At 42.1% G+C, this 27,775-nt stretch overlaps 1 protein-coding gene across 1 annotated transcript in view; it reads right to left on the bottom strand.

Annotated features, from left to right (window-relative positions):
• Positions 1 to 27,775, bottom strand: part of PCCA (propionyl-CoA carboxylase subunit alpha) — a 405,781-nt gene that overhangs the window by 336,487 nt on the left and 41,519 nt on the right. The window contains exon 5 of the mRNA XM_047720325.1: positions 604 to 717. Within this exon, the coding sequence (XP_047576281.1) occupies positions 604 to 717 (114 nt within the window). The remainder of the gene's footprint in view (positions 1 to 603; positions 718 to 27,775) is intronic.

Here is a 27,775-nt window from a genome sequence, read left to right as displayed (position 1 = left end):
AGAACACAATTCCTGATGTCAGAAACCAGTTTTTTCCCCGGATTCCACCCCATTCAAACAGAACTGGAGATGGGGAAGAATTACTGCTATCTCCATGTATGTTAAGTGTACTCTACTGACATTATCAAACTAAAATAATTACCAATTGCATAGTTTTTATTTCTGGAAGAGCAACCACGTATATGTAATTTTTAAATGATTAAAACAATTTAAACAAGAATCTTTTGGATCCTATTTATCACACAGATTCTTTTTAATGTCCTTATTGCACTGAAAGGGTTAATACTCAAAACTAATTGGGATTTCGTCTTTTTTTTTTTCCCTAACAAATCTGGAAATGAACTGAAACTGCTCCCTGGTGTGAAAGCTGAATCCCACAGCCACCTGCAGGATCAGCGACCAACACTGCCAGATGCTACAAAGCCTTTGATTTCCAGTAGCGAATTCGGCCACATTTAACTCATGTGACATGAACTAACTGCAACAGCATTTTCAATCATTCTTTCCTTTTTTTTTTTCTTTCTTTTTTTTCTGAATACAACCTCTAGCTTTCTGCTCACTATATATGAAACAGCTGCAGCAGATAGATTCATTCAGACTCACAGCTTGGGCCCTGGTTTTCTTAATGGCTTCCATGATGGCATCCATGTTGAGGTAGCTTTGACTGGTGGGAGCTGGGCCAACACAGACAGCCTCATCGGCCATTTTCACATGAACCTGAAGAGACAAATCTCTGCATTACTGATGCTCCCAGCAAAGAGAACTCCCATCATTTGTGAATACACACAAAATTGCATTTGTGATTGTTTCCCTTATCCTTTAGGTAGTCAGAGCTCCTTTCTGAAAATGCACTAAAAAAAGAACAGTGTAACGTATCAGCTCAGGAACTATATTAACCATGACTTCCATTTATTACAAGCCTAATTGTTGTCTAGCCAGATAACTTCCGTGATATTCCCTACCAATTTGATTAAATAAAACCCCTGCAAACAACGTTGGCCCCCTATTCAGTTCATCTACATATAAATCTTATATCAAAAACTACCCTGTTACATGTAGCCAGAGTAACCCAATATTTTCCTAACAAGCACTCATGCCCAGTTCTAAACAAGCTCCCCAGGAAGTGGGGATAATTAGAGAAACTGAATGAAGGGATGCAGTGAGTGTCCCTGCACAGCATCAGGTCAGCACCAGGCACAAATTAAAGTCCAGAACTAAAGAGTTCAATATCAACGAGCCAGAAAATCTTGACAATCATTTAAATACTCTCACATTTGATCCTCATCCATTTTTACTTTTACTCCTAGAAGAGCTGATATGTGCATTAACTCTAAGTCTACTCAAAACTTAAAAATATATGCTCCACTTTTTTAATTAACATATAAGGTATTATTTGTTTCTGGGGTGTATGCTCCATTTTTAAGACTACTCACTGTACAAAGTTTTAAACCTATTTTTGCTTGAGGTGAGGCCTTCACTACTGAAAAGAGTAACTTATTTCTAAAAGAAACTATTCTTTTAAAAATGATAAAGGGATTCATATATCTTTGAAATGGCTTTCCCTAACAGTTTTCCATTTTTCCAGTTTAAGGCACTTCCAATCTGTTTAAATTTATTTCACAAGGCAGACATAAAAACTAGAGCACCAAGATCTACCTGGACATTTATGACCCCACCTCCCCCACAAAAGTCTAAGATGGAAAATACTTTTGAGTATTGCTAAGTTCTATTCTTCAGCCATGAATTTTTAAGAAGCATTGCTTTAAATGAAATTGACAAAAAAATACAACCAGTTAAGTCATGTTTTAGAAAGTTCAGAGTTACATTTATCAATTCAATATTTTCCAGTAAGTAAAAAATTATATTGTGCCCAAGAGATTTACACATCAGTATTTTAATAGAAAATACTCAGATACATATACTCTGTAATATCTTTAATAGTGTCCCCGTAAGAAAAATCAGCCAGGCTCACAAAGGGATCCTAAATATTCCCATGTTCAAAGCAAGGCTCTCCTTGTGACTATTTTTGCCTCGCTTCCACCAACCCTCCAACCTCAAGTGGTTCTTCTCCTCTCAGACCAGAATGCTCCTCCTCTACTGTGCTTTCCCAGTATTTCCCAGTATTCAGCCCCTATTACTAACAACTCTGTTATTGTATTGTGGCTGTGGGGTTTTTTCTATAAAAAAGAAACTGAACACTGAGCAATCCTTTAAAAAGAATGCATTAGCAAGGTGGGAATAAAGTAAAGTTAAATCCACATTTATTGTGTATTTTTTCTTCCTCCAAGTACTACCTATTAAAGATGCACCTTAAGTTTCACTTCTGCCAAAGGGTCTTTCCCAGGTCCTTCAGCTTCAGATGAATCTCCTTTAATCTGAACTCTGATAGTCCTTAGGGCAAATTTTGGTATTTAATTCCATCCTGCCTAGCAATGTTACTCTGACTGCTTTATAGATTCTGTCCGTTATAATTGAGAAGATCTCCTCCACCAGATTAGAAGGTCTTACAAGGCAGAGATTAGGTCTTAAATCGCTTTTTAAACAACAACAACAACAAAAAAATCACTCCCAGCACAATGTAACGTGCTAAAAGCTTATTAACCCATAGATACACATGGATGGCATTGATTTGACAGAGAGTGAACGACTGAGCACAAGCAGGGGAAGCAGCAGAGGGAGAGGGAGAAGCAGGCCTCCGCTGAGCAGCGAGCCCAATGGAGGGTTTGATCGCCAGCCCTGGGATCATGACCTGAGCAGAAGGCAGATGCTTAACCAAGTGAGCCACATAGGGACCACTAAGCCATTGTCTTTGAGGTAAAAATCTATCCAAATTAAAAATTCTCCAATCTTAGCAATACATACAGGAACTGAAGGTTACATGGGAAGAAATCAAAAGACACATACACACATACGTGTATATATTTATATGTCCAAAATTCTTTTAATAAACATACATCAAAAAGTAGAAGAGGAGACTCTAAATAGTATTTTGACTTACTTGCTTCTAGTCTTTTTTCTTTCTTTTTTTTTTTTAAATTTTACTTATTTATTTGACAGAGATTGAGAGAGATCACAAGTAGGCAGAGAGGCAGGCAGAGAGAGAGAAAGAGAGGGAAGCAGGCTCCCTGCTGAGCAGAGAGCCCGATGCGGGACTCGATCCCAGGACCCCGAGATCATGACCTGAGCCGAAGGCAGCGGCTTAACCCACTGAGCCACCCAGGCGCCCTCTAAAAGCCTGTCTTCCCAATATAGAGGTTCCTCAAAAAGTTGAAAATGGAGCTACCCTCCATTTACCTCCATTACCCTCCTACCCAGCAACTGCACGACTAGGTATTTAACCAAAGGATACAAACACAGTGTTCGAAGGGGCACGTGCACCCTAAGTTTATAGCAGCACTATCAACAATAGCCAAACTATGGAAAGAACCTAGATGTCCATCAACAGATGAGTGAAATAAGTAGATGTGGAGTGTGTGTGTGTGTGTGTGTGTACGCGCGTGCGCTATGGAATATTAGTCATTAAAAAAGAATAAACTCTTGCCATTTGCAAGGATGTGGACAGAACTAGACGGTGTTATGCTAGGCAAAGTAAGTCAGAAAAAGACAAATACCATACGATTTCATTCATATGTGGAATTTAAGAAACAAAACAGTAACGTAGGGGACAAAAAGGAAAAATAAGATGAGAATAGAGAGGGAGGCAAGCCATAAGAGACGCTAAACTCTAGGAAACAAACTGAGGGTTGATGGGGTGGGAAAGGGGGAAAGGACAAGTGGGTGATGGGCATTAAGGAGGGCATTTGATGTAAGTGTTATATGCAAGTGAAGGATCACTAAATTCTACCCCTGAACTATTTTTTTAAAGAATTTATTTATGGGGGGCCTGGGTGGCTCAGTTGTTAAGCATCTGCCTTTGGCTCAGGTCATAATCCCAGAGTCCTGGGATCAAGCCCCGAATCAGGCTCCCTGCTCCACGGGAAGCCTGCTTCTTCCTCTCCTACTCCCCCTGTTTGTGTTCTCTCTCTCTCTCTCTCTCTCTCTCTCTCTCTCTGTCAAACGTATAGATAAAATCCTAAAAAATAAAAAAAAGAGAGAGATTTTATGTAGAAAGAGAGAAAGACCACAAGCAGGTGAAGGACAGGGGGAGAGGAGAAAAAGTCTCCCCACTAAGTAAGCATCATGACCTGAGCTGAAGAAGGCAGACATTTAAAGGAGTGGGCACCCAGGTGCCCCAACCCTGAAATTAATAATATACTATATGTTAACTAAATTGAATTTAAATAAAGAATTTAATTTTTTTTAAATCCTGTTTTCCTATCAGTAAAGGGAATTGTCCCAGAAACAATATGGAACCAAAGGGTTTGTTGAGTCTTTATTTGGCAGAGATGAATTTCTGAGACTATGGCTAACAAAAAAAGAATGAAAAGCACCATGAGGAGAACCATCCTCTCACACACACCACTGACACCCAGTAGAAGCATCTGGGAGCAATGGGAAGGATGGAGTAGGGGAGAGGAGACACCAAGTATGAAAGCAAAACCTTAGCAAAAGCCATGTCAATTAGCAAGACCACAGTGAAAGGGATTGCGGAATGGGGAAGGGAGGGCAGAGGTAAGTATGTAAGGGTGGGGCAGGGGTTGTAAAGGTTGGGAGAGACACAGTGATAGCTGAAAAGGGTTTGGAAATGGAGTTTTTCTTAGGAAAAACTTGAACAAAAGCCCTTAAGAAGGGCTCTCTGGAAAGTAAGGAGCTTAAAAACACCAGGGGGATGGAAGAATTCACATTGACAATCAAGTGACAGAGCTAGAAGACAATGGGGAAGCAGGAGACAGGGAAAGGGACAGAGCTCATCTCCACCCACCCCAAGACAGATAGACAGACAGACAGACAGACACATGCATGCACACACACACACACACACACACACACACACACAGCCAGCCAGCATTTAAAAAGAAAAAAGATGAAGAGGGGGCACCTGGGTGGCTCAGGTGGTTAAGCATCTGCCTTCGGCTCAGGTCAGGATCTTCAGGGTCCTGGGATCAAGCCCTGAGTTGGGGGGTAGGAGGGGTATCTCTGCTCAGTGGGAAGTCTGCTTCTCCCTCTCCTTATGTGCTAAGTAAATGAATAAAATCTTTTAGAAAAAAAAAAAAAAAGGATAAAGGAGAATCAGACAGGAAAGACTAACAGGATGCACAGAAGTAAAAACAGACCTGCTAATGAGCTCAAAACAAGCTCCCAAAGCACCCACTCCCCAGCTGCTGTGCCACCTGGAAGGGCTTCTCCAAAGACATTCTGGAGCCACCATGCAGAGAAAGCAGCAGAGATCCGATCAAGTCTCGGTCTTTCCCTCTTCATGGTGGGAAGATGCCAAGAACGGGCATAAGTGCAGGTAGATCTATACATCCGTGTCAGAGATGAAAGGCTCTGGTTTTGGCAGTTGCTATTTTGTGTGTAAATCAAGAGACAAGAACAATGAAAGAGGAGTCATGGGTGGTATAAGAAGATTATCAAAAGGGCTGGAAATGGTCACTGGGAGCATAAGTAAGCAAACTAACAAGAGAAATATAGTAAGACCGCCAGGTCTTAGTAAGCATCCATTTCTAATATCCATACTGCTAAATATTAAACAACTAATGTCACCAATGAAAACCCATTTACTAAAAACTTTAGTCTTGACTGAGATACGCAAAGTTGTAAATGCTTTTAAAAGACATCTGTGGGGGCACTTGGGTGGCTCAGTTGGTTAAGCAACTGTCTTAGGCTCGGGTCAGGATCCCGGAATCCCAGGATCGAGTCCTGCATTGGGCTCCCAGCTCCATGGGGAGTCTGCTTCTCCCTCTGACCTTCTCACCTCTCATGCTCTCACTGTCTCTCTCTCAAATAAATAAATAAAAATCTTTAAAAAAAAAAAAGACATCCATGGGGGTGCGCACCTGGGTGGTTAAGTGTTAAGCATCTGCCTTCAGCTCAGGTCATGATCCCAGGGTCCTGGGATGGAGCCCCATGTCAAGCTCCCTGCTCAGCAGGAGTCTGCTTCTTCCTCTCCATTTGCCCCCTCTTTGCTTGTATGCACTTTCTCTCAATCTTTCTCAAATAAAATCTTTAAAAAAAAAAAAAAAAAGTCATACCTGCAGTGTTGATTCCCAGTAAGAGGAACTGAACGGACCTACAATGTAGTTTAAATGAACACAAGGGTTTATGCCCCTCCGTTCTGAAGGAGTTTAAAATAAAGACATAGTACCACTGTAGCAGACCACTACTGTGCCCAAAAAACCTTCATTTCCCTGCTCCCATGGCACATGACTGCCCAAGTAGAGACAAGATTTATCAGATTAAGAGAGTTTGAGTCACTGGGATCAGAAAGTGCAAATTCTCTACAACTTAAAATAAGCATCTTTTCTGAGTTTTGGCCACGTTCCTTCCCTTAATCTGGAACACAGATGCTATAGTAACCAAGTTCAACAAGGCAAACTAAAGCAACTTTCTAGGACAAGGGACAGCAGTCCCTTACAGTGAGGACCAAATGCAGCCCAGTGCCTGCTTTTGTAAAAGAAGTTTCATGGGAGCACAGCTACACCTATTCATTTACTTACTGCCTATGGCATTTTTTGTGCTGTAACTGCAAAGCTGAGTACTTGGGACAGCCATGTAAAATATTTTACTTGGAGTCTTTATAGGCAAAATTTGTCTCTCTATGCCCTAGGGGATGGCAGAGCAATAACCCAAGCCCCTGGACATCCCTGGAAACACACCGGCACCCCTAACCTGAAATTATGAGATGTTACGTGAGAGAACATTTGAAAGTCGTCCTATTTAAACCACCGTATTTTGTAATATCAGTAACTATTACTTGAAATAATATCTCAAATACAATCACTGCCATAAGCACCAACTTAATTCTTAATGAGAAGAACCAGATGAGTGGACTGGATAGAGCGATTTCATTAAAATATGGCCAGGCCTATCTTAGAGGTTTTTGGAGTCAAGAACGTAAATAACTGGTCGTTACGTACTTTTCGAACAGACAGTTCACCATGGGATCTGATCACCCCAAACAGCCTTGTCAAGTGTTCCAAATGGCAAAGTCTAAACAGCCCCTTGATCCTGAGGAGTTTCCGTGGCTGGTCACATAAGCTATGCAACTAAGTAAAACAAGCAGCCACAGGGTGACTGTTCTAGAACTACTTGCTTCCTGATGGAGGGGCACTTGTTTGTCTACTGCTTGTTATAATACATGCTGAGTCCTGGACTCAAGTCAGCTAGAACTTTCCCTGAGTATTTAATATTTCTGCACATTATATGAGCAAGCCTCCAATTACCTTTTGTCTCAAAGTATATTTGCACAAGTGTTTAAATAGCCAACAGCCCTAGAAGAAAAGGACAGTGTCCGACTCTCGGGCAAAGCGCAAAGACATGATAGTCCACTATAAAAGATTCACTATGTGAGAAGTAGGCTAAACGCAAACCATTTCATGTACAGGTTATCATCTGACCCTCTTTATATCACCTTCTGGGAACTGGGACATTGGGAACCAGAGCAAAAATGCTGATACTCTGACCACCGCCACGGCTGGGAGAAGTAATCGGTCCTTCACGTCTGACCTGATTGCCGTTTATCTTCCATCAGCACCATGAAACCATGAGAACTAACTTGTTAGCGTGCAAGGAGAGTAAAATCTCACGGTAAAGATTAGAGTAAAACACAGCTCTTGACAGGCCTGTGCTCCTTAGCCGGGACACAACCCACTTCATCTGCCGCCACTCAACAGAAGGATCACAACCCCCTGGGGAACTTGTAAGCAGACGACCACTGCTACCACACAGGAACTTCTACCATTGGGCACTGATGGCACTGTGGCAGAGGTCATCCTTGCCATCTTCTAGGACATGGGTCACTTCCCTGACATAACTATTTTAGGGGATTTTTTGTGTTTATGAGAAGAACATAAGACTAAATTTTATAACAAGAGGTATTAAAAACAAAAAGCACCGATAGTGGCTGATAACTTCCTATGCTGCATGAAGACTAAATGACCATTCCAACATTTTTCTCTAACTTGCTTTCCTTGATTGCCAAGGGCAAAAAGCAAAAGAGAACACTTCCCACGGGTGCGTGGATGGCTTAGTCAGTGGAGCACGTGACTCCTGACCTCAGGGTTATACATTTGAGCCCCCACACTGGCTGTAGACATTACTTAAAAATAAAATCTTTAAAAAAAAAAATTTCCCAGACTCCCTCACAATATATATGTACCCCTCCCCATATATATATATGGGGTCACATATACGTGACCCCAGTTCCATCCAACAGGCACACCCAAAGAAATGAGAGTAATATGAAGTAGCTTTACCTCTGCAGGCAGATTACATCTCACGGCAGGCATAGAAGTACAGGACTCAGAGCTTCTAGGACCGAGCTAGAGAACTTCTGGGTCTATCCCAGAATATCAAAAGTGGCAAGAATGGTCAGTGGTGGAAGTTGAGGCTGTTCTCTAACAGACTCATTTCCCCTGACTGGGTTGTCCGTAGCTTCTGGCCCTCCTGGAGATTCTGTGAGCTAACTTACATGCAACAGAATTAGGATCAGCGAACTTTTTCTGTGAAGGGCCACAGAGTAAATATTTTAGGTTTTGTAGAGCCAAGACCCCACCAAACCCCTCAACTCTGCTTTTGTAGCACAAAAGCAGCCATACACAATACAAAACCAGATGGGCATGGCTGTGTTTCAATAAAGCTTTATTTACAAAAACCATGTGGTGGGCCAGATTTAGCTCACAGGCCATCATATTCCAACCCATCTCAGAAATGCTTTTCAGTCCAAACTGTGTTAGTCAGGATTCTACAGGAATCAAATAACATGATCAAACATGTCTACCTAAAAATAACATGAACATGTGAGTTGGGCTAGAAAAACCAACAGAGGATGGGGAGGTTCAAGAAATTAGCAAGAGTGGGAAGCCACAATCACCCCAGTCCTAGCGTAGGCCCAACAGTTGCTCTGACCTTGGGACAATGTTGGCGTTGTCAAAACTGAGACAAGGCACAACGTGGAGGTAAGATGAACAGCATGATCTGCTTGATATCTTCAAACAGCCAAGCAGAAACACAGGGCAAGGAAACCCAAGTGATAGACTCCATGGATGCTAGTGTCCTGCAGACTGATCCATAAAAGAAATTTGAGAAACTAGAGTTCAAAATATAAAGCTTTTGCTCTTCTAAAGACACCGTTAAGCACAATGCAATGCCAATGCCCACTGACTAGTATGACTGTAATTTAAAAAAAAAAAAAAAAAGACAAATAATAACAAGCACTGGCACAAATGAAGAGCAATCTGAACCCTCATACGCTATTAATGGGAATGTAAAATGGTGCAGCCACTTTGGAAAACAGTCTGGTAATACCTAAAAGTTTAAGTTTAGTTACCAAATGACCCAGCAATTGCAACCTAAGTATATATGCAAGAGAAATGATAACACATGCTCACACACTGACCTGTACACACATAATCATAACAGCATTATTCACAGTAATTAAAAACTAGAAGCAGGGACACCTGGGTGGCCCAGTGGGTTAAAGCTTCTGCCTTCGGCTCAGGTTGTGATCCCAGGGTCCTGGGATCAAGCCCCGAATTGGACTCTCTGCTCAGCAGGGAGCCTGCTTCCTCCTCACTCTCTGCCTGCCTCTCTGCCTACTTGTGATCTCCGTCAAATAAATAAATAAAATTTTAAAAAAGAAAAAAAAAAAAAACCTAGAAGCAACCCAAATGCCCAGCACTGATAAATGAGTAAGATGTGTTACATTCATACCATAGAACAATACTCAGCCAAAGGCGGGGCGGGAAAGCTGTGCTGATTGATGCAACAACAAAAATGAATCTCGAAAGCATTATGCTAGGCGAAAAGAAGCCAAACACAAAAATACCTACAACTATACAATTCCATTTAGCTGAACTACAGACAGCAGACCAGTGGCTACATGGATGGAGGTGAACAAGGAGTAACTATAAGTGGACACGAGAAGAGACATGAAGGATCCACGTGGGCGATGGCAGTATTCTAAAACTGGATAGCAGCAAGAGTTGCACAACTCTGAAAATTTACTATAACTCACTAAATCTGTATACCTAAAATGCATAAACTTTAAAATATGCAAATGGTACCTCAATAACACTATTAAATAAAAATTAAGAAGTTTCATATTCATTTTTTTAATCCACTATGCTGTGAGCTCTGCTACATGGGGATCTTCTGGCACACAGCACAGTGAATAGAGTATAAATGTTTGATTAGTAACTGCAGCTAATAAAAAGAAAATCGGAATTCATCGGACAAAGAGGACACTTCAGAAGGCCGCTCCCGCAGCAGACAGAGGGCACCAGATGCACAGAGCCCGGAGACATCAGGAGAAGGGGAGGGAGAAGAAAGCTATCGAAACGGAGGACCAGTCCTCAGAGCTGCAGGGCTCAGACCGACTAAGGTGGGGATTCAGAGAAGCAGCTACTGAATGGGACAAATCAGATCTTCAGCGACTGTGGGGCCCAACTTAGCAGAACACCAAATAGAAGCCTGGCTTCCCCGAGGTGATGAGCAAATGCAAAGACAGAAAAAAAAACAAAGACTAGTCTTTCATGGGGCTGAACTGTAATCCTTGGGGATGCAGGACATTTTACTTTCTCTGTAACTACTGGGAAAGCTCAGTACACACACAAGGTGGTCAACACAACTTTCTGATTGCAGACTGATACAACTTTTCAAAGAGATCATCCCACCCCAGAGAAATACCTAGCAGATGTGAGCACGTGCACCTCACCAACATGGCTAGAAGTCCCTAGGATGGGAACAAAACCATGACCAGCAGCCAAACATATGGCCTTAAAGATGTAAGACAATCTAGAAAGCGATCCTATAAAATCTGTAGAGATTTGATCACAAAGTTTTGGAAATGGGTGGTTGTCACAGTGACACAACATGTAAATGCACTTCATGCCACTGAATTACACAATTAAAAGTTAATAAAGCAGTAAATTTTACTTCCTGTATATTTTACAATTTAAAAAAAAATATATATGGGGCACCTGGCTGGCTCAGTTAGTGGAGTGTGGAGCTCTTGTCTCCAGGTTGTGGGTTCAAGCCCCACATTGGGTAGAATGATTACCTGAAGATAAAAACTTTAAAAACAAAACAAAACCCATATAGATTCAATCACAATTTACAGCCTATCACTAACAAGCAATTATGAAAAAATGCATTTGTAAAGCTTAGTTATACAGTAAAAAATATAAATAGTTCTATCTAAGAAAAACTGTAGCAAGGGACAAAAAGAGGAAAACAAAAAGAAGAGACAAGAAAATACCAATAACGAGAGTGTGGGCTCAGCTCTAGCCTGTAACCATCTTCCATTTGCTAAACAAAAGCTAGCACATACACATTCGGGATTATAATGATGAAGACTTAAGTCCATGTACATCCTATTTCAGAATACAAATTTCTGAAACAATGGCAGGGTGAAATTTGAGGAACAGGATTAAGAAATACCCTCCATTTGTTGGGGCCCCTGGGTGGCTGAGTCAGTTGAACACTGGACTCTTAGTTTCGCCTCAGGTCATGATCTCAGGGTCATGAGATCAAGCCTCACATCGGGCTCCACACTCAGCAGGGAGTCGGCTTGGGATTCTCAACTTCTCCCTCTACCCCTCCCCCTGCTTGCACAAGCTCTCTCTCAAATAAATCTTTTTTTTTTTAAGATTTTATTCATTCATTTGACAGAGAGAGAGACACAGCAAGAGAGGGAACACAAGCAGGGGGAGTGGGAAAGGGAAAAGCAGGCTTCTACGGGGCAGGGAGCCCAATGCTGGGATCATGACCTGAGCCGAAGGCAGATGCTTAATGACTGAGCCACTCAGACACACCAGATAAAGAAATCTTTAAAAAAAAAAAAAAAAAAAAAAAAGAAAGAAACTCAATTTGTAATCAGGGTATTTTTTATTAAGATTTTATTTATCTGAGAAAGAGACACAGAGACAGTGAGAATTAGCAGAGAGAGGGGCAGAAGGAGAGGGAGAAGCAGACTCCCCACTGAACTGGGAGTCCAACACTGGGCTTGATCCCAGGACCCCGAGATCATGACCTAAGCTGAAGGCAGATACTTAACTGACTGAACCACCTAGATGTCCCTGTAATCAGGGTATTCTTAAGATTTATTTCTTTTAGTGAGAGAGAGAGAGCAAGCAGAGGGAGTGGCAGAGGGAAAAGTAGAGAATCCCTAGCAGACTCCCCACTGAGTGCAGATCCCAGGGCCAGGGCTCAATCTCACTACCCCGAGATCATGACCTGAGCTGAAACCAAGTGTCCAACACTCAAATGACTGAGCCACTCAGGTGTCCAAATCAGGGTATTTTTAAAAAGTATTTCCAGAGCATATGAACAGTTACATGTCAGTACACATAAAATACAGATAGCCAACAAAGTCAGAAGATCTCAAAAAACTACTATCCATCACTATCACTCTTCAATATGTACCACTAACTAATGACACTATGCATAAAAACAAATCATGTAGATGTTTTTAAACTTTGGTTTTCTTTTAATCACTCAAGTAATACATGAATATACTACTTCAATTTTTTTTTTTATAGATCTGATTTACTTATTTGCAAGGGAGAGATAGCGAGAGAGAGCACAAGCAGAGGAGAGGAGAAGGAGGCTCCCCACTGAGCAGGGAGACTGATACAGGGGTTGATCCCAGGACCCTGAGTTCATGACCTGAGCCAAAGGCAGACACTTAACCACTGAGCCACCCACGTACCCCTAAAACAAACAGTTTAAGCTATAAGGATGACCAGTACTTCCCACCCCCTTAAAGATCCCACTTCCGACCCTAAAGTCAATTATCAACCATTCCATGTTCTTCCAGACTCACCTACACATTTTTAAATGCACATGAGGGCATGAAAGGGCATTGTTTTATTTTATGTTTAAGATTTTCTTTCCATAGATTGCATCATGCTATGTATTATTCTTGCAACTTAACTGCTATACAACATTTGCAACTTGCCTACCTGCTCTACAGAGTCCTAGTAACCCGGGTAAGCCACAACTTATGTAACCATTCCTCCAATAATGGATATGGTTTCCAATATGCAGATACTAAGAGCAGCACTAGGCTTCCCTGAACATGCCGATTTGTACACGTACATACATGTCTCCAAGAAAAATATGAAAGTTTAAATGCTACAAACTACACGCTTAAAAGCTTATGTCAATTAACATGCCTACCAGGGACGAATTTTCCCACTCCACCACTGAATAATTGATCTTTTGGATTTTAATTAACAGAGGGGGGAAAAAGGATTCTTTGCTGGTTTTTTTTTTAATTTGTATTTCCCTAATGATTAGTGACTTTGGGCTTATTTTCACATTTGTGAGCTATCTGTATTTCTCCTTTTGACCATTAGCCATTTTTAAGTTTAATATAGAGATCTTACAAAGAAGCAAAGATATATCCTCGGTTTTTTTTTTTTAATTACACATAATACCTAAACATCATTCCTGTTCAAAATAAAGCTAATGGGGACGCCTAGATGGCTCAGTCGGTTAAGCAATTGCCTTCGGCTCCAGTCGTGATCCTAGAGTCTCAGGATCTAGTCCCACATCAGGCTCCCTGCTCAGCAGGGGGTCTGCTTCTCCCTCTGACCTCTCCCCTCTCATGCTCTCTCCTCTCATTCTATCTCTCAAATAAATAAATAAGGTCTTTAAAAAAATAAATTAAAATAAAGCTAATAACCCCACTAACCATACCTCTGTCCCCATTTCATCTTCCCTGTCCAGGAATCACTTCTCAGATGAGTATGCATTCTTAAACCTTTGTCTGTGCCAGGGGATCTCAATGGGAAGCGATTTTGTCCTGCAGGACACAGCTGCCAAAATCCGCAGTTTTACTTGTCACCACCAGGGACTGCAGGGACGCTACTGGTGTCTGGTAGGTAGAAAGCCAGGGAGGATTCAAATTCCCTACAACACACTGGACAGCCACCTACAACAAAGAATTATCCAGTCCAAAATGTCAATAGTACCACTGCTGGGCATCTCCCCCAACCCCATCTATGCTTTTACGTAATGTATTTAACTACAAAACTATAAAATCTTCTTAGTGTGGAGTTTTTCTAAAACACCAACAGTATGATTCTAGTGCCATTTTACACATTTTTTTTTCAATCTGTAATATGTCTTAGAGATGTCCTGTCAATACGTAGGGATCCACCTCATTCTTTTTTAGCTACTGAAGAATTCCAAGTTAAGCTCCCCCAGTTTACCAACCATTCCCCTGACAGCCGCTCAGCATGGAGGAACCCAGCTGGATGCTCATACTGAGGTTTCGGAACCAGACATCCTGTCACTTGCCCCAGGTTCCCCTTCCTGCTCTGGATCTTTCTCTTTAGAAGCTGTTCCACCTTTTGTACCCATTTTCCCCCGCCTGTGTGTTGTTAGACCGGGGTTTTCTGCTGAATGAATACATCTGCCATCTCTCCTTCAGAAATGTCTCATTGTTTTCAGGACGATACTTCCCGCTGTTTTGCACCAGAGGTCTGGTTATTTTCCTTTTGGTTTTTTAAGTGTTTCTCTTCCCTGGGAATTTGGGACAGGAGGATGAGGTCTGATTTATCCCAAGAGCTTAAATTAGATGTCAGGACTCTTAAAATTTTGTATTTCTTACCACAGGAAATACAGCATGTATATTTTTAATTTTTAAAAAATCAAAAATTGTGAATATTATTTTCTAAAATGAAAGTTAAAACATTTTTTTAAAGATTTTATTTATTTATTTGACAGACAGATCACAAGTGGCAGAGAGGCAGGCAGAGAGCGAGGGGGGGAAGCAGGCTCCCCACTGAGCAGAGAGCCTGAGGCGGGGCTAGATACCAAGACCCTGGGATCATGACCTGAGCCAAAGGCTCAGGCGCCCCAAAAATTAAAACTTTTTAAGATGGTCATGAAAAATAGCAACAAATTCTTATGAAAATCTAATCTGGTATGAAAAGGGGCACATGAAAATCATCACCTAGTTCCTAAATGACAACAACCACAAACACAACCTCACTTTAAGGAACACCTGCTACCATTCCTCCATTAGTGCAGCAAATGCCAGGTAGTCTTTTCAGAGCGGCCATTCTGCCAGCTACCAAGGCATTCCCAGAAGCTCCCAAAGCTGGCTTTCCAATCTCAGTTTCCACTCCCCAAATCATCCAATACTGCTGCTGGGTTCACAAAGGATACAAAAGCCCTTGACTTACGGTCTATGACTGCTTGCTTTCTACCAAGAGCTTTAGATGATTATTAAAAACAGCAAAATTAGGGGCGCCTGGGTGGCTCAGTCGACTAAGCCTCCAACTCTTGATTTCAGCTCAGATCATGATCTCAAGGTCCCAAGATCGAGCCCTGCCTCAGGCCTTTGTGCTCAGCAGCAAGTCTGCTTGAGATTCTCCCTCTACCCCTCCCCTCTCATGTGCAAGTGCTCATGCTCTCTCCCTCTTGCTCTCAAATAAATAAATTTTTTTTTTAAAGATTTTATTTATTTATTTGACAGAGAGAAATCACAAGTAGGCAGAGAGGCAGGTAGAGAGATCGGAGGAAGCAGGCTCCCTGCTGAGCAGAAAGCCCGATGCGGGGCTCGAACCCAGGACCTGGGATCATGACCTGAGCCGAAGGCAGCGGCTTAACCCACTGAGCCACCCAGGCGCCCCAAATAAATCTTTTTTAAAAAATGCAAAATCAGGGCACCTGGATGGCTCAGTTGGTTAAGCCTCTGCCTTCAGCTCGGGTCATGGTCTCAGGGTCCTGGGATAGAGCCTCGCATCGGGCTCTCTGCTCTGCAGGGAGCCTGCTCCCCCCTGCCCCACCCCACATGCCTCTCTGCCTACTTGTGCTCTCTGTCAAATAAATAAAATCTTAAAAAAAAAAAAAAAAATAGCAAAATCAACCATACAAATGGTCTGCTTCTTAAAATTCCTGGCACTCTACAGTTAGCTCCCTTACATGAAACAGCAATCATGAAAAGCAGTTAAGGCACTCAAAATGTTTTTGTCAGCACAGTCATTCTCAGTGAGCAGGGAAAGGATACACGAAGCCACCAAAAACAGCTGAGAAATGTTTTTATTCTCTCTCTAAAAATAAATCATCTTTTTTCTCACTATCTCCCAAACAAGAAAATTTCTTCTCCACCAGAGGACGGGATGAATACTTTGAATGAGCTCCAGGCCTAATAATTACCCTCAATAATTAGATCCAGAGTGATTTCTGCCAATCACTGAATTTACCTATGGCTCTATGCCTGGGCCTAGTGACTACTAGGAACGGAATAAAAGCTGAGAAATGCTTCTTTGAGGACTTAGTCTGGAGACTATGAGAAACCAAATCAGATAAACAGGGCTCGGGAATCAGGACTGAGGCAAAGACAGGGCTCCCATTGTCCACCTTCTCTCGAAATAAAGCATCATAGAACATAGAGAATGGGAGTCGATTTCTGGCAGGAGAGATCAAGTTACCCGCTGGGTTGTAGCATGACCCACCTCCCACGGTACCGCCTCCCACAGGGAGCCTGGTCCACCCTTCCAGGCCACGGCCAAGCATCACCAGATAAATGCCCAAGCGTACCTAAGTTCAGAGAGCTTCCCAAGGGCACTGAAGTACCAGGGCAGAGACTCCTGTCTGTAGGAAGGCTCACTGCATCTCAGATTTCAGGATGGGATTCGGTCCTTACTTTGGGAAATAGATCTGTCACAGGACAAGGTATGAAGCCAGAGGTAAAATGGTGCCCAACCCGGCGAGAGCAATGGGCGAGGAAGACATGAACAGTTTCAGAGGCACAAGCTACTTGTCTTTCATTTCAAAATCTGACCTTTCTCCAAATACAAATGCCTGGCTGGCTTAGGAAAGAGTACTGAGTGCAGCTATCCTCATGCCTCTTTTGTACGAAAGAGTAAATAAATGTATTCAAATTAAGAGGAACATCTGGACAACACATGCCAGAAAAATCTGTGGCAGCTGGCTCTCTGAAGAGGGATGTGGCAGCTGGCTCTCTGGACAGAAAGCACAACAGAAAAAGCTGTCCCACCAAAAAACAAAACTATGGAATAAAAAGACAAGGAAAAGGACTATTATTTCCAAAACCAAAAGTATTAGGACATTTCCCCCCAAAACATAAGCTCCAAATTCCACTCATACAGTGCTGGTTTCTGCTTTTCACTCTCTTTTCTAATCCAACTATTTTCTGCTCCACCTACCATATATCCCTTTACCATTAAACAGACCCTGAACACTTGCCTCTCCCTTCCCTAACTCACGCCGACATTTATCGCGGGCACTCCGCTAGGGCAGGGCGTACAGAGAGGTGGTACAGCACAGTCCTCTCCCTTCCAGGAGTTCAGGCTAGAACAAAAGACAGACATCTACACCGACTGCAATGAGAAGTAAGAAATCAGAGCAGGTACACATTGCTAATATAGAAAATGAAAGATGAAGAATCTGTTAAGTTTTATAAAAGGGAATTTCTAATAAATGGAAAAAAGGGAAGACAATAACTAATGGACAACTTCTGTATTCAAAGTGGTGGGAATGGGAAAGGCCCAGTCTATGCAGACATCCCCAAAACAGCGTGACAGCAAGGAGTATAAAAAGGTACTGACGGGAGAGGATGAGGGAAAAAAGACAGGAAGACTAGAAAGGAAACCACCTTGAAAGCAATCTTCAGTGTCCTAGTAAAGAGTTGAGGCCTTAACCGGGAAGTCCGTGGCTCTCAACACTTATCTCCTATGAAAAGAAAATACTGTTCATATGTCGACTATTATACTTCATCACAAACAGCGGCTTATTAGAGGTTCCTGCAGTTGGGGCATTCCAAGCAGTTAGCTGTAAACATGCTTTCTCTCCCACAAATCTTAGATAAAACTTAACAGGCAGTGCTGTTAACAATGAAAACCTCTTTTCTTCTCCTCTAATGTTTTCTAACCAAACTTTTCCCATAATAGAAAATAGAGAGCATAATATCGGACACAAACACCCATTCAGCTACATCGAAAGCCTTTGCACACTTGTTTTTAAGTGACTCTTAGGAAACACCCCTGGTCATTATAATTACAAGGAAAATGGAGTAAATGTAGTCCATTCTGTCTGTCCCACTAAATGCAGCTAAGAAATCTGAGCAGAATAATGAATCAACTCTTTGTGAACCCCAAGAAGAGGCAGGCAGATCGAGGAAGAACAAATTTCAAATTTCTACAAGCCAGTGGTGAGTTTTCACATTTTCCAAGATTACACCTGCCTAATCAACAAAATCTGATACCCAGAATAGGTACTGGGGTGCTAACACAGACTGGCTCCAGGAGAAGCCCTGTACTTGACTCAAAAAGCAGAAAAGGGAGCTCTGAAGAACTAGAACACTCCAGAAATCTCCCAGGATTTTTTGTTATTGTTTTAAACTTGAGTCCTCTGTGCCCCAGCCACCAAGTAATTCTATGGCTACAACAGGAGCCAAGAGGCAAAATGGGAGCCTGCAGGAGCCAAAACAGAGAAGGAACATTCTTCTCCAGCCAGTGAAATCGTAGTCCCAGGAGGGTAGGTAAATTCCCACTGCCTTTTTTCTTTCTGACCTAAGAAGAAATATATATTTGGTCTCTGCCCCCAGTTCCTGACACAGAACTTCTAAAACCCTTGTTATTTCCTGATAAATAGGGGTGCTAAGAGCATCTTTTGTTCTAATATTTGGTCTTTGACCGCAGTTCCTGACACCAGAGCTTCTAAGATCCTTGGAATCTCCGGAGTGATAAGAGTGTCTTTTTGTATGCTAATCAGGTGGGGGGGCGGGGGCACCAGACTGCTTCAGGATGGGGGCTGGTCACCAGATTAGCCAAGGCACAAACAGAGGATTGGAACTCTCAACCCCCTTCCCCTAACCCCAGGGGAAAAGAGAAGGACTTAAGGAGTGAGTTAATCAGCAATGGCCAACAATTTAATCATGCCTACATAATGGAACCTCCATAAAACCCCTAAACCATGGGATCCAGAGAGCTTCTGAGTTGGTGAACACAAACATGCCAGAAAGGCAGCACACCGTCACTCCACGGACAGAAGCTCCTGGGCGCAAGACCCTTCCAGACCTTGGCCCATGTACCTCTTCACCTAGCTATCCATTTGTATCTTTTAGGATATCACTTCTGGTAAGCCAGTAAATGCTAAGTATTCGCCTGGCTTCTGTGAAGTCATGATAGCAAATTATCAAACTTGAGGAGGGGACTGTGGAAACCCGATTTATAGCCAGCTGGGGAAAAGTACAATCAATAAACCCAGACTTGAGAAAAGCATCTGAAGTAAGGGCAGTCCCACAAGACTTAACCTGGGATCGAACTCCAGGTAGCTGGTATTAGGGCTGAATTAAATTGCACGAAGTCCTGCGGGTGTCCAGAGAGCCAGAGAACTGGTTTTTGGTATGAGGGGAAAACTCCACACATTTAGTGTCAGAAATGGGGAGTAAGAAGAGTTTTCCTTAGTATCCCCCTGTACTCTCAACATCTCAGCCCCTGGTCGCAAACAAGACACAGATGCAGCAATGCAAAGTGACCCGAATCCCAGCTTTTTCGGTAAGAGGAATGAAAACGGAAGGCCTGAGGAACAAGCACAGATAACGAAGGAAAAGCCCGATGTGACCCAATAAAGTTTTTTATCAGCTCCTCGGCCCATGCCTAGGTTGGGCATGTATAGATATGATCCTAGTAAGCATACCAAAAATATTTTAAGACTCAACTAACAGACCACAGATCTCAGACTGACTAACCAGGTGGTAGTATACCTGTGAGACATACAGAGGCCTACAGCACACAGAAAAGGGATGACCACATTCACTCAAAGCCAACCATGTTGATTGCTGCTAAAACAAAAAGAACATGCTCTCAAGAATTTAAGACTCGGGGCACCTGGGTGGCTCAGTCAATTAAGCATCTGCCTTTGGTTCAGGTCATGATCCCAGAGTCCTCGGATCAGGCCCGGCATGGGACTCCCTGCTCAGCAGAGAGCCTGTTTCTCCCTCTCCTTCTGCCGCTCCCCCTGTTTGTATGCTCTCATTCTTTCTCTGTCAAATTAATAAACAAAAATCTTTTAAAAATAATTTTAAGACTCAATCTCAGATAGCTGCATCCTTGAACAAGCCTGGTTTGAACTGCATAAGTCCATTTATACACAGATACTTTTTTTTTTTTAACAACATCGTGAATGTATTTTCTCTTATGATTTTCTTAGTAACATTTTCTTTTCTCCAACTTATTGTGAAAACATAGCATATAATACACAGAAGACACAAAGTATGTGTTAATCTGGGAGATCATGCCTATCTCTACTTCTAGAGACCCTCAAGAGACTGAAAAGAGCAGGCCACTGCTGCAAAGGCTGTGAATGAGGAGAAATTTCAGGGTGAATGGACTGTTCCAATTCCTGAGTTCACTGATAACTCAACGTGAAGTCGCAGACTGATCTAAAGACATGCAGGGGCCCCCTGTGCCTCAATAGCAGTTCCCCTACTGAGTGGTCCCTATCGGACCATTCAGCCTGCTGCTAAAGACTGGCTGAATGGGTAGGAACAACCACGGAGTCTTAAGTTGCATTTCCACAAAAGGAAACAAAATAGAAATAAGGTTGATGGAAATAAACAGTTTCTAAAAGCTGAAGAGTGTGTGTGTGTGTGTGTGTGTGTGTGTGTGTGTGTGTGTGTGAGAAATGACTGTTACGGGTAAGTCAATACTAGGCTATTAGATTTGGGGAAGTCAAAAGTTATATGTGGATTTTTGAATGTACAGATGTTTGGTGCCCCTAACCCCAGTGTTGTTCAAGGGGCAACTGCACAATCCAAAATTGCTTAGCACACCCATAACAAGGTAAATTTCAACTCTTAGGAAGATCATCAATAGACACCAAAGCCAAGATGACAAAACTGGTGAAATTATCTGACAAAGACTAAAGAAGTGATTATAAAAACACTCCAAAATACAAGAGTAAACACTCTTGAAACAAATGAGAAAGCGTAAGAAACAGAATTAATAAAAAAGGAACACACAGAAACTTTAAATATATAACCAAAGTTTGTAAAAACATAATGGATAAAAATAAAAAATGGATGGACTCAATAGCAGAGGAAAGAGTAAATAAACTTGAAGATAAGTCAACAGAAATCTATGAAACAAACGGAGTCAAAGAGAAAAAGATTGGAAAAAAACTAGCAGAGCTTCAGAGAATTATGGAATAATGACAACAGGTCTAACATACAGGTCATCACAGAACAAGAAGAAGAAAAATAGCATAGTGCTGAGAAAATATTTGAAATCAAAGTGGCTGAAAACTCAAGTTTGTGAAAGGCATAAAACTACAGATTCAAAAATCTTAAAAAAAAAAAAAAATCCCAAAAAAGATAACAAAAAGAAATCAGTGATCAAACACATCTAATCAAACCACTGAACTTGGGGCGCCTGGGTGGCTCAGTGGGTTAAGCCGCTGCCTTCAGCTCAGGTCATGATCTCAGAGTCCTGGGATCGAGCCCCGCATCGGGCTCTCTACTCGGCAGGGAGCCTGCTTCCTCCTCTCTCTCTGCCTGCCTCTCTGCCTACTTGTGATCTCTCTGTCAAATAAATAAATAAAATCTTTAAAAAAAAAAAAAAAAAACACTGAACTTAAAGAAAAAGAAAACAAATCCTGAAAACAAAGAGGAAAAAGAATACATTAACTACAGGGGAATAATTACTCAAAGAACTATAGATGTCGTTTTTAATTTTAAGAATCCTAGATTTCACATAGAAGCCAGAGAAGCCAAAAAGAGGTGGCATCATGTTTTTAACTCTTTTAGAACTAAAGTTTACCTTTTTTATCTTTTAATTACTTAAAAAAAATTTTTTTTAAGTAAACCCTACCCCCAAAATGTGGAACTCAAACAAATGACTCCAAGATAAAAAGTCATATGCTCTATTGACTGAGCAAGCCAGGTGCCCTTTCAATTTTTACTTTGAGGATAGCTGACATACAATGTTAAATTTCATGTGTAAAACACAGTGACTCAACTTCTCTATATAAGTGGCACAGTATTTTTAAACTGCTGGAGTAAAAAAATATGTATGTATCAACTCAGAATTCTCTATCTACCTTCAAGAATGTAGGAAAAATAAAGACATTCTCAGAGGAAGGAAAATGAAGAGAATTAATTGCCAGCAGATCAGTTCTAAAAAGGGGGGCTCTAAAGGAAGTTCTTCAGATAGAAGGGAAAAGCTATTAGAAGAAAACCTGGAACATCAGGAGTGAGGGAGGAACACTAATAGCAACCATCAGGGTGATTATAATAAACAATTCTTATCTTCTTGAATACTTTAAAATGTGTTTGCTGAGGGGCGCCTGGGTGGCTCAGTGGGTTAAGCCGGTGCCTTCGGCTCAGGTCATGATCTCAGGGTCCTGGGATCAAGCCCCTTGTCAGACTCTCTGCTCAGCAGGGAGCCTGCTTCCTCCTCTCTCTCTGCCTGCCTCTCTGCCTGCTTGTGATCTCTCTCTGTCAAATAAATAAATAAAATCTTAAAAAAATAAAAAATAAAAAAAATAAAATAAAATGTGTTTGCTGAAAGCAAAAAGATTGTCTAATGGAGTTTGGGTTTTTTGTTTTATTTTTTTAGTATTTTACTTACTTATTTGTCAGAGAGGGAGAGAAAGAGCACAAGCAGGGGGAGTGGCAAACAGAGGGAGAAGCAGGCTCCATGCTGAGCAAGAAGCCTGATGCAGACTTGATCCCAGGACCCTGAGATCATGACCTGAGCCAAAGGCAGACATTTAACCCACTGAGCCACCCAGGTGTCCCTAATGCATATTTTAATGTATATAAAGACATAAGAGAGGGGTGCCTGGGTGGCTCAGTGGGTTAAGCCTCTACCTTCGGCTCAGGTCATGATCCCAGAGTCCTGGGATCAAGCCCCACATCAGGCTCTCTGCTGAGCAGAGAGCCTGCTTCCTCCTCTCTCTACCTGCTTCTCCGCCTACTTGTGATCTCCCCCTCTCTGTCAAATAAATTAAAAAAATAAAATCTTAAAAAAAATTTTTTTAAAACATAAGAGAACCATAACATAAAAGGTAAGAGTAAAGAATGCCTGTATGATAGAAAGATTTCTACATTTCAACTAAGGTGATAAAACATGGATTCTAAATAAATGATGAAAAGTTAAGTATGTATATTATAACCCACAGGTTGAAAGTAAAATGGCAGAAGGAGAGGATACCACACAAGTATTCAATGAAAGAAGGCTAGAATGCCATTATTACCATCAGACAAAGCAAACTCTGAAGTTACAAAACATCAATACCATTAAATAAGCGAGTCATTTAACAAAACAATATACAAAACGTTAACACATAAGCACCTAACAACAGTGCTTCATAAAGCAAAATCAGAACTAAAGAGAAACATTTACCTAATTATTATTGGTGAATCTAGCACTCTTCTCTCAATAACACACAACAAACTAGCAGTAGAAAATCAGCATAAATAGAAATGACACAATTAATCAGCTGTATCTGACATTTATATATTAATCCATCCAACAGATGATGAATGTCTTTTCAAGTACACATGAAACAGTCATCAAGATATACCAGATATGCATCATGAAATAAACCTTAACACGTTAAAAAAAAATCACATAAAGTATGTTCTCTGACCATACAAGAAATTAAAGTGGAACTCAATAACAGAGAGACAACCAAAAAATCTCCAGGGTGCCTGGCTAGCTCAGTCAGAAGAGCAGTGGAGCAGGAGACTCTTGATCTCCGGGTAATGAGTTCAAGCCCCACATTGGGTATAGAGCTTATTTAAAAAAGAAAAAAGAAAATCGCCAAACACTTGGAAGTTGAAAAACTGTAAATAATCTATGAGTAAAGGAGGAAAATTAGAAAATATTTTGAGGGCGCCTAGGTGGCTCAGTGGGTTAAGCCTCTGCCTTCAGCTCGGGTCATGATCTCAGGGTCCTGGGATCGAGTCCTACATTGGACTCTCTGCTCAGCGGGAAGCCTGCTTCCCCTCCCCCTCTGCCTGCCTCTGCCTACTTGTGATCTCTCTCTCCCTGTCAAATAAATAAATAAAACCTTTAAAAAAAATATTTTGAACTCAACAGTATGAAAATACAATATTTAAAAAGTATTAGATGTACCTACACACTGCTTATATTAAATATTATTTAAAAGATTATACCTATAATTAATAATCTAAGCTCCCACCTTGACAAACTAGAAAAAGAAGAGCAAAATAAACCTAAAGCAAATAGAAGAAAATAATATAAACAGCCCTTTGTCCCAAGACTACAAAATCTCCATTAGATCACACCCCATTCCCTATATCTGGACAGTGCTTTACAGTAAACACACTGAAGAGATGAATGGAGAGAGCAACAGCAAATTCGTATCTCATGTATTCATTTGAGTTGAAGCCTATCCTAAGGAAGAGAGAGAAGCCAGTTCTGGTAAATACATCAGATATAAATCCACTAATGCCATATTCCTCAATCACACAACTTTGTATCTTCCTGAAGATACCACCTGGTCTCATCCCTTTTGCTACTCCAATTTGGCACTTGCCATTGGAATCACAGAGAAGTAGTAGCCACAAGCAACAAAAGCGGCTGTCCCAAGCAGGGTCAATGAACTGGCTACAGTTAGAGCTCAAGACCTAGTACACGGGTGCCTAGACAATTGGGCTGATAGACAGCTTAGGTCCCCATCTACCGCACTGGCTGAGGGTCTTTGCAAATGCCGTCCCATCCGCCTCGCTGACTGCTTAGCTGACTGCCTCGCTAAAAGCTGACTCTCCTCCATCAGGTCACACCCTAGATCTTACCCCCTCAGAGAGAAATTCTCTGACCATCCTATTAATGAAGAGTTCCCCATTTTTCTCCTTCAACAACTGGTTTTCTTCATAATACCACCATTTGTAAATACTTCTTTACACATTTTCTTATTTTACATCTATCTTACCACTGAACTGTAAGTGCTATGAGAGCAGAAATCATTTTGCTCCTGGGTCACTATTCTAATTCAAGCAACTAGCATAGCATCTGGCCCACAGCAGGTCCTAATAAACACCCAGCCTTCAAAGTAATAAACTGACTTTCTTTGGGGGAAGAAAGGGGAATTTCCCAAAAACTTAGACTGAGAAGATACAATGGGAAGAGCACACCTCAGGAGCTCCACGGCCTACCTAGCAAAATGAACTCAGGCAAGCCATATCTTAAAGCCTTAATTTTCCCAACTTAAAATGATGACAATCATCCTTCACTTACATAATTATTCTAATTCACTGTATACTGTAGCTACTTAGTGATAGTTATTACTTGGAATGATCATACCTTTCCCTCCACTAAGAAGTCTTACATAAGTAAGGCTGTGACAGATATAAGTCATGGTCGCATAAACACTGCAACATCAAAAATGCTACATTCACTTCTGGGGAAGACCGTGGAGTAGGAGAATCTTAGGCTCACCTCATCCCACAAAGACACCTACATAATGTCATATCAGTACAATTAACTCAGAAAACAGCCAGAAGACTGGCAGAACACTCTCCAGAGCTAAATGCAAGGAGGGTAAGAAAGGCAGAGATGTGGTCAGAAGCTAAAGTGACCAAAGAGACTGTCTACAGCAGGGAGAGATGCTGCGGATGCAGAGAGGGCACAGAAACAGACCTCACACCAGCCACCCCAGATACAGGGGATGTGCACTGGTAAGATGAATCCTATACCATTTGGCTTTGAAAACCATAAGGACCTAATTTCATGAGTTCTTACAAGGGGGCTTGACAACTGGAACTTTAAAAATCAATAGGTTCAGGGGCGCCTGGGTGGCTCAGTGGGTTAAGCCTCTGCCTTCAGCTCAGGTCATGATCTCAGGGTTCTGGGATAGAGCCCCGCATCAGGCTTTCTGCTCAGCAGGGAGCCTGCTTCCCCTCGCTCTCTGCCTGTCTCTGCCTACTTGTGATCTCTCTCTCTCTGTGTCAAATAAACAAATAAAATCTTAAAAAAAAAAAAATGTTCCTTAAAAAAAAAAAAAATCAATAGGTTCAGGAGTGCCTGGGCGCCTCAGTTGGATAAGTGACTGCCTTCAGCTCAGGTCATGATCCCGGAGTCAGGGGATCAAGTCCTGCCTTGGGCTCCCTGCTCAGTGGGGAGCCTGCTTCTCCCTCTAACCCTCTCCCCTCTCAAGCTCTCTCTCTCACTCTACGTAAATAAGTAAAATCTCAGGGTACCTGGGTGGCTCAGTGGGTTAAGCCTCTGCCTTCGGCTCAGTTCATGGTCTCAGGGGTCCTGGGATCAAGGCCCACATCGGGCTCTCTGCTCAGCGGGGAGCCTGCCTCCCCCTCTCTCTCTGCCTACTTGTGATCTGTCAAATAAATAAATAAAATCTTTAAAAATAAGTAAAATTTCTACAAAAATAAAAAATAAAAATAAAAATCAATAGGTTCAGCTCTCGGAGAGCTGGGAGGGCAGGAGGAAACTGAGTACCTGCCCTAAAAGACGTGGCACAAAAAAGAGCAGCACTGAAACACAGCATGGAAGCAGCTTGGGGGTGCCTGGGTGGTGCGGGCAGTTAGGCGTCCAACTCTTGGTTTCAACTAAGGTCCTGATCTCAGGTTTGTGAGAATGAGCCCCATGTGGGGCTCCGAGCGGAGTCTGGGACTTTCTCTCACTCTCCTTCTGCCCCTCCCCCATGTGTGCGCCCATGTGTGTGTATGCACACACACTGTCTGTCTCTTTCTCTCTCTAGAATAAATCTTAGAGGAAAAAAAAGCAGCAGTTTGGAAAACAGCTAGAGGATACGGGAAGAAAATTTGTTGAATAATCTCAGAGCATGTGCTAGATGGGCAGGGATCTTTGTGAGACTTCTCCAAGAACAAAAGAGCTGGCAGGTGCCATTTCCCTTCTCCCCTCCCCCAGCCTAAATACACAGACACCTATGGGAACCAGTGCAGGGTCAACACTCTATACCTAGCTTGCTAACAACAAACCCCAACCCACGGACTTCCACCCCCTCGAACCCAGCCAGCCTGAGAAGGAGTTTTCCCAGGTAGCTGCAAGTCTCTTCCTAGGGCAGACCAGCAGAGACCTTGCTGACACTCCACACCCCACCCAAAATTCTCTTAGGAACCAACCACCCATTCAGCCCCAAGTGTGCCAGTGCCACTCCAAAGTTAACTCCAGTCCCAAGGAAGGGGAAGAAAAACCACACATACCAGTTTGACTATGGGTTCAGAGAGATGGGGACAAACATCTGGTCTGATTACAGGCCCTGCCCGCCAAGCATCTCAGGGGACCCCACAAGGAAAAGCACCCTACAGTTTGGTGCTACTGCAACTCTAACAAATGTGGTCTGCCAAAACTCAAACACAAGGCGACCCAGACTGGCCCATTAAACAACACAAGGACCAAACCGTATCTACAACAGGCAAACACTACAACTGAAGATAACTGAACTAAAGGCAAATGTAGCTCAGTCATAATAGTAGGGCACACACAACAAACATAGGAGACATCTCTTAAGTTCCAGATTTTGCCAAACAGGAGACACTGCCCTGCACGGCACTACAGGACCTCTTTTTCACAAGGCCACTACTTTCAAGAGCAGGAGACATAGCTGACCTTCCTAACACAGAAAAACAGACACAAAGAGTTAGATAAAATGAGGAGATAGAGGAATATGTCCCAAATGAAAGAACAGG

Source organism: Lutra lutra, chromosome 3, assembly GCF_902655055.1.
Source record: "Lutra lutra chromosome 3, mLutLut1.2, whole genome shotgun sequence".
Lineage (NCBI taxonomy): Eukaryota > Metazoa > Chordata > Mammalia > Carnivora > Mustelidae > Lutra > Lutra lutra.
Note: the sequence above shows the minus strand (reverse complement) of the source record. Positions and strands in the feature narration are given on the sequence as shown.